A 6,453-nucleotide genomic window follows, 5' to 3' on the forward strand; every position below is an offset into this window, starting at 1 on the left:
CATCCCTGTTAGCGTCCCAGCTAGCATCCCTGTTAGCGTCCCAGCTAGCAGGCCAGAAGGTCTCCAGCTTGTGCCTGAGCAACAGAACTGGGTCAGCAGCTGATGGTTCCTGATTTGATTCTGCCGAACAGAAACATCTCCATGTCCTCCTTTCTCCACCAGCTGGAGCGGGTCCAGGATCACAAAGCATTCCATATTTCAGTTTGCAAACTGCTCGGTTCTACCAGAACCCGGACAGTAACGGTTCTGTGTCTTCTCAGTCGGCCTCGGTCAAGAAGAATCTGCGGCAGTTCAACGGCTTCCCGTTCGCCGCAGACAGCCAGGAGTTCACCAGGAAGAGAGACAAGATGCTCAGGTGGGTTCCTCAGCTGGTTCTGGATCCCTGGAGCAGTTCTGATGGAGGTTCTGATGGACCTGTCTCCCCCAGGAACTCTAACCTGACCAACACCAAGCTGAAGCTGGTCTGCTCCATTCTGGACCTGGAGAAGAAAGGAACCCACCAGGATCTGATCGATCGGATCCTTGTCTTCCTGATCGCCCCAAAGAACAGCGGGAAGGTGATCAGAAGCCCCGCCCCTCTCTACTGAGGCTCCGCCCCATCCACAAAGAAGCCCCGCCCCTCGCTACTGAGGCTCCGCCCCCTCTAACGGCTGCTGTCGTTCCCCCACAGCGCGCACCAGTGAAGAAGAAGCGGAGGACCAAGAAGAAGCTGGCCGGCGGCGACTCGGTGGCCAAGAAGAAGAAGAGCAAACCCAGAGCCAGCGGCACCAAGAAGTCCAAACCCGGCAGCAAATCCAAAGCCATCGTCATGGACTCCAGCAGCGACGAAGACGATGACGAGAAGGTGGAGGCGTCGGTGGAGGCCGCAGGTTCTGATGGAGAGGAGAAACGGTCAGAACAGGAGGAGGAGGAGGAAGAGCAGACTGACCAGTCAGAGTCTGATGAGGTGAGATCACTTTGGTTCTGACCCAAACCTGCTGCAGAACCCTGAACAGGTTCTGGTTGTTTCAGTCCTCCAAGCCCAAGTCCAGCAGAGGGAAGAAGAAGAAGCAGCAGATACCGGCGAAGAAGAGACCCAGGAGCCAGAGCTCTGACGGAACCAGCGAGGCAGAGGAGAAGGTACCAGCCCCAGGTCTGAACCTGGAACCAGAACCAGAACCAGAACCGGGCTCTAACGGAGAACTCTGCTGTCTGTTTCAGCCAAAGAAGAAGAAAGTAGCCGCCGCCAAAACCAAGAAGGCCGACAGCAGCAGCAAGAACACAAATGCAGGTGAGCCGCAGGTCCAGAACCAGACCCGGGACGGACCCGGGTCTGGTTCTGACCCCTGCCTATGTTGACCTCTGACCCCCGCGGTCCAGCCGAGGACAGCTCCGACGAAGACGAGCCGCTGATCAGGATGGTGAAGAAGGCGCCGACAGACGAGCAGCTGAGGAAGACGGTGGAGAGTCTGCTGAAGGAGGCCGACCTGGAGGAGATGACCATGAAGCAGATCTGCCTGAAGGTCGGAGCCAGAGCTGACCCCGCATGACCTCTGACCCCGCATGACCTCTGCTCTCTGCTGCAGGTGTTCGACACGTATCCGGAACACGACCTGAGCAGCAGGAAGGACTTCATCAAGCAGACGGTCAAGACCGTAAGTCTGACCTTCATCACCCTCATCATCCTCATCACAGCGGGTCCAGCCCGGTTCTGGTTCTCCCTGGGTCCAGAACAATAAATAGACAGGTGATCATGTCAGATAGAATATTTAATAATAACCGCACAGCATTCTGGGAGATGTAGGCAGAAGACAGGCTTTGGCTGCTGAACTTCTCATAAGCTAGCTGGTTAGCAGCAACTCGCTCACTCTTTGGTTGCCTAGCAACAACGTGTTCAGCAGCAGATTCACGTTTCTTCATCACCATCCAGCTGAGATGGAACCATTACATCACTTCCTGAGCCGGACTGCCTGGTCCAACCAGAACCGGACTGGGCCCAGTTTGAGTCCTCCAGCAGGGGGCGCCGTGTCATGATGTCCTCTGTCTCCTCACAGCTCATCACATGAAGACGGCCAGGTGTCCGTGGCAACAGGCTCCGCCCTTGTTTTGATGTCATTATGGGATGTGGTCAGCAGGTTTTTCGTTGGTTCCGTCTGTCATGAAGTGGACCCGCTGCAGAGGCACAGCGCCCCCTGCTGGACGGCTCCTCCGCATCAACATGTTCAATAAATTTGTACATTTTTCAACAAAGCCAGTTTGGACTCTGATTCAAAATGCTCCCTGCAGGACCGGTTCTGGTTCTGGTCCAGGACAACAGATGATCTGCATGCAGAACAGAACCACCACAGATCTAAATCCTGTGACCCGGTTCTACTGGTTCTGTTGGAAACCAGGTTCTCTGACTCGGGTCCAGTTTCTGGGATTGTGGAAGAACCAGAAAAGGTATTGGATGAAATCCGGGGCGCAGAAAGTCCAGCTTCCTGTGACCCGGTTAGATTCTGATGGACCTGGAGGTCCAAACAGGACCGGATCCAGTCCAACATAAGAATTTATTTGATCTATTTTAAAATTTTCTTCATGTTTTTTTCACAATCTAAACTTCCTGAAACAGGCAGAACCGCAGCAGGAACCTTTTGGACCTGCTGGATCAGAACCTGTCTGAAATGCAACCAATAACTGCAAAGCAGGTTCTGGTTCTGTAGATGGTTCTACATGGAGACAGATGGGTTCTAAAGGCCTGAACAGAACCGGTCCATCCAGCTCTCTGCTGCCCCCTGTGGCTGCCTGTCACCAGGCCATTTCTGTCGTGCGGCCACCAGGCGGCGGCAGAGAGCACCGGGTCATCAGAACCAGCAGTCGGTTCTGATGAAGACCAACTGCTGCTGGAGCGAGAAAGCAGGTACTGATCGGGCTCTGCAGAAAGGTCCCGGTCCGTTTTCCTCCTTCGGTGTTTCTGCTCCATCCATCCGACTCCGGTTCTCCTCCAGAAGTTCTGGATCTGACCGGAACCAGAACGATCCTCCATCGGCAGGAAACAACCAAACCGCCTGCATCCTCCGCCCCCTCCGTCAGCGCTGCGTCCTCATTGGCTGCCGCTCTCCCCCAGCAGCCAATAGGTGCTCATGGCTCCCTTCCCCTTGACGTCCACGGACCCCCGGCTTTCCAGCTGGAAGCAGTTGAACTCCATCAGGACGTCGCGGGTCGCCGCCGACACGTGAATCTTCAGCGCTGCAGATACAAACACAGACGGCTGCTGTCGGTACCAGGTCCGGTCCACCCTGGAGGACCTTCTGTTGGGCCAGCAGGGGACGGTACCACTCCAGTCCAGTCTCAGGTGTGTCGAGTCTCACCTTCCCCGGTGKATTCCATCCGTGAAGACGTGTTGACGGTGTCCCCGAACAGGCAGTAGCGTGGCATCTTCAGACCCACCACTCCGGCACACACCGGACCTGCAGACAGAGGCGGATCAGAACCGGTCTGGGCCGTGAACAGAAGCGTCTTCCGGTTCCTGTGGGAAACTCCAACGGTCCGTCCAGGATCAGATTCTCAGTCCATCCCCAACGCCGGTCCAGATCCTCACCGCTGTGAATCCCGATCCTCAGCTTCAGCTGCCGCTCCGGCCGGTGGCGGATCCTGAAGGTTCGGACAGCGGCCAGCAGGGCCAGCGCCATGCGGGCGATCTCCCTGCCGTGCCGCTTCCCGTTTCTCACCGGCAGCCCGGAGACCACCATGTAGGCGTCACCGATGGTCTCCACCTGGGGGCGCCGCAGGACAACAACACCGTTAGCGGGACAGGAAGTCTGCTGCTTTAGTTTGGTTTTTTAATGTGGCAGAAAATTATTTAACATGATTAAATCTGACAGAATGACTTCCTTCCTCTAACCGGATCAAAAGGTGAATCGTTCAGATCCACCAATTCTGATCCCAGCTACCTTCATCCTGTTCTGACCCAAACTGTTCTCACCTTATAAACATCAAAGTTGTCAATGATGGCATCAAAGCAGGTGTACAGGTCGTTGAGGAGAGTCACGACCTGCAGAAACACAGACCTCAGGGTTTAGATTCAGACTAAACATGGAAGAAACAGGAGGCATAGCTCAGCTGCAGACAGGGGGAGCTGTTTACAGCTGCAAGGCTTCCCTTTGCTTCCTGTGTTTAAGCTAGGCTAACAGCTTCACTCTGCTTCCTGTGTTTAAGCTAGGCTAACAGCTTCACTCTGCTTCCTGTGTTTAAGCTAGGCTAGGCTACCAGCTTCCTGTGTTTAGGCTAATAGTTTTCTTTTTCTGACAATGTTTATGTTTGGCTAGGCTAAATGTTTCCTCTGCTTCCATATTTTTTCCTTAGCTAATGTAAGCTAGGCTAACAGTTCCCCAGAGTTTGCAGCCTTTGCTCTCAGGTAGCATAAGGTCCAGGTGCTGTGGACCTCCATGGGGGAGCTTTCTGCAGACAGGGCGGTGAAACCAACGATGTCACTGAAGTAGATTGTGACCGAGTCGAAGGCTTCAGCTTGAACTGTCTCTCCGCGCTTCAGCTGCTCTGCCACCGAGCTGCAGACGACAACAACCAGGTCACAGGATCAGTACTGACTGTGGTACTACTACCATGATGACTGCCACAGTGAGTACTATAGTACTCACTGTGGCAGTATCTGGTAGAGAAGGGCCTCAGCCTTGCGTTTCTCCTCATGGTAGGCCTGGGTGCGCTCCTCCACCAGCTCCTCCAGGTTGTTGGCGTATTGCTCCATGCGGGACAGCAGGTTGTCCAGGATGTTGTTCCTGGACTCTCTGGAAGCAGAAACATGGCAGAGTTGACGTTTAGCTGTAACTCTGCTCTGTCCGACCACTTTAACAAACTTTTGTCTAATTTAACAGGGAATTTCACGATAGAAGATGTTTATCAGACAACTTTGAAAGAATGTGATCATTTTGAATTTCCTTAGAACCACCAGCAGAGGGCAGCAGTTTATTTCTACTGTTGTTGATGTAAACGGGGTTCCAGTGAGAAGGTATCAAAAGGTTCTGATCCAGAGCAGCTCGGCTCACTGCTGGGAGACAAGGAGACTCCACCCCTACGACCCAGCCCGTGTCTCGGCCCTTACGTGCCGTGCTTGAGCAGCAGCAGGCGGATGTGGTTGAAGTCGGGTCTCTCAGTCGGCTCCTCGGCCCAGCAGCGCTGCATCAGCTGGCCCAGCTCGGGTTTGGACTCGTTGGGACTCGGACTCTCTGGGTGGTCCTCCGGGTCGATGGTGGGCCGCAGGCAGGGCCACTCACCCAAAATCACCCGGTCCACGATCTCTGCTGGGACACCGGGATGCTCAGGAGACGCCTGAATCCGGAAGGAAGTGGGACCCTGTGGACCCGCTGTGGTTTACCTTTGGGACTCAGCAGCGCCCCCTCCAGGTAGAAGGCTCCTCGGCGCAGCACCACCTCCTGCAGGATGATCCCAAAGCTGTACACGTCCCCTTTCTGCGTCCCCTGAGGAGGCGGAGATTCCATCCGGAGCAGCTCTGGAGCCACCCACAACTTCTCTGCACAAAACCCAGAGAAAGGTCAGCTCGGTCTTTTATTTTGACGAGGTTTGCCCCGTGTCTTCTATAGCCATCGGTAGCGATGGAGAAGTCGGAGGACTCACGGGCGTAGTAGGCGTGAGTGTCGCCGCCGCAGTCCGGGTCACATCGGAAGCTGGTCAGACCGTAATCGGTGATTTTGAGGACAAAGCGCTTGTCCACRACGCAGTTAGACGATTTGAGTTTACCGTGAGAGACGATGACGCTGTTGTGAAGGAAGACCATTCCCTGAGGACAAAGACGGGTACTGAGCGTCTGTCCCACCTGGAGACCGGGCGGTGCGCAGGAAGAGGCTCACCTTCACAATGTCGTTGATGAGCGAATACTTGAACATCCAGTCCAGGGTGATGCTGTCATTCTCCAGGATGTCCTGAGGACATGTGGGGACAAGTGAGGACATGTGGAGACATGTGGGGACAGGGGGACGGCCAAGTGCGCGTACCTGCAGGCTGCCTCGGGGACAGTACTCTGTGACGATGCAGATGTTCGGCGGGTCGATGCACGCCCCGATGAACCGTGTCAGGTGTTCGTTCTGGACGTCTCTCATCTGAACAGAAACACGTCTGGGTCAGTTCGGTTCTGGAGGTCCAACAGAACCAGAACCGCCTGATGCTCCAATACAGAACGTCTTCAGATGATCGGGACAGACTCACATGTTTGAGTTCAAACAGAACTTTCCTGTTCAGCTCAATCCGCTTCCTGTTGGAGTATTTGATGGCCACAATGTTCCCCTGTGAGAGGGAACAGACGGGAATGCTGAGGGAACGCTGAGGGAACGCTGAGGGAACGACGAAGGAACGCTGAGGGAGCGCTGAGGGAACGCTGAGGGAACGCTGAGGGAATGCTGAGGGAACGACGAAGGAGCGCTGAGGGAATGCTGAGGGAACGCTGAGGGAATGCTGAGGGAA

At 54.9% G+C, this 6,453-nt stretch overlaps 2 protein-coding genes across 5 annotated transcripts in view; one reads left to right on the forward strand and one right to left on the reverse strand.

Annotated features, from left to right (window-relative positions):
- dek (DEK proto-oncogene) overlaps nucleotides 1–2,229 on the forward strand; it is a 21,764-nt gene extending 19,535 nt beyond the window's left edge. Inside the window, exons 5-12 of the mRNA XM_008430599.2 lie at nucleotides 261–355; nucleotides 428–557; nucleotides 671–946; nucleotides 1,012–1,119; nucleotides 1,201–1,270; nucleotides 1,360–1,502; nucleotides 1,566–1,634; nucleotides 2,034–2,229. Of these exons, the coding sequence (XP_008428821.1) occupies nucleotides 261–355; nucleotides 428–557; nucleotides 671–946; nucleotides 1,012–1,119; nucleotides 1,201–1,270; nucleotides 1,360–1,502; nucleotides 1,566–1,634; nucleotides 2,034–2,045 (903 nt within the window). The 3' untranslated portion in view covers nucleotides 2,046–2,229. The remainder of the gene's footprint in view (nucleotides 1–260; nucleotides 356–427; nucleotides 558–670; nucleotides 947–1,011; nucleotides 1,120–1,200; nucleotides 1,271–1,359; nucleotides 1,503–1,565; nucleotides 1,635–2,033) is intronic.
- Nucleotides 2,230–2,559: 330 nt separating this feature from the next.
- The window catches only part of LOC103477468 (atrial natriuretic peptide receptor 1-like), a 16,715-nt gene continuing 12,821 nt past the window's right edge, over nucleotides 2,560–6,453 (reverse strand). For 3 of the 4 annotated variants that reach the window (XM_017309354.1, XM_017309353.1, XM_017309352.1), the window contains 12 exons: nucleotides 6,199–6,276; nucleotides 5,988–6,092; nucleotides 5,844–5,915; nucleotides 5,611–5,773; nucleotides 5,351–5,506; nucleotides 5,078–5,273; nucleotides 4,617–4,763; nucleotides 4,403–4,526; nucleotides 3,944–4,012; nucleotides 3,560–3,734; nucleotides 3,330–3,428; nucleotides 2,560–3,207 (listed from right to left, as the gene is read on the reverse strand). In XM_017309354.1, coding sequence (XP_017164843.1) covers nucleotides 3,062–3,207; nucleotides 3,330–3,428; nucleotides 3,560–3,734; nucleotides 3,944–4,012; nucleotides 4,403–4,526; nucleotides 4,617–4,763; nucleotides 5,078–5,273; nucleotides 5,351–5,506; nucleotides 5,611–5,773; nucleotides 5,844–5,915; nucleotides 5,988–6,092; nucleotides 6,199–6,276 — 1,530 coding nt within the window. In that variant the 3' untranslated portion in view covers nucleotides 2,560–3,061. Of the gene's footprint in view, nucleotides 3,208–3,329; nucleotides 3,429–3,559; nucleotides 3,735–3,943; nucleotides 4,013–4,402; nucleotides 4,527–4,616; nucleotides 4,764–5,077; nucleotides 5,274–5,350; nucleotides 5,507–5,610; nucleotides 5,774–5,843; nucleotides 5,916–5,987; nucleotides 6,093–6,198; nucleotides 6,277–6,453 lie in introns of those variants that run through there. The other variant, XM_017309355.1, reaches the window with a different exon arrangement.

Source organism: Poecilia reticulata, linkage group LG16 (genome assembly GCF_000633615.1).
Source record: "Poecilia reticulata strain Guanapo linkage group LG16, Guppy_female_1.0+MT, whole genome shotgun sequence".
Classification (NCBI taxonomy): domain Eukaryota; kingdom Metazoa; phylum Chordata; class Actinopteri; order Cyprinodontiformes; family Poeciliidae; genus Poecilia; species Poecilia reticulata.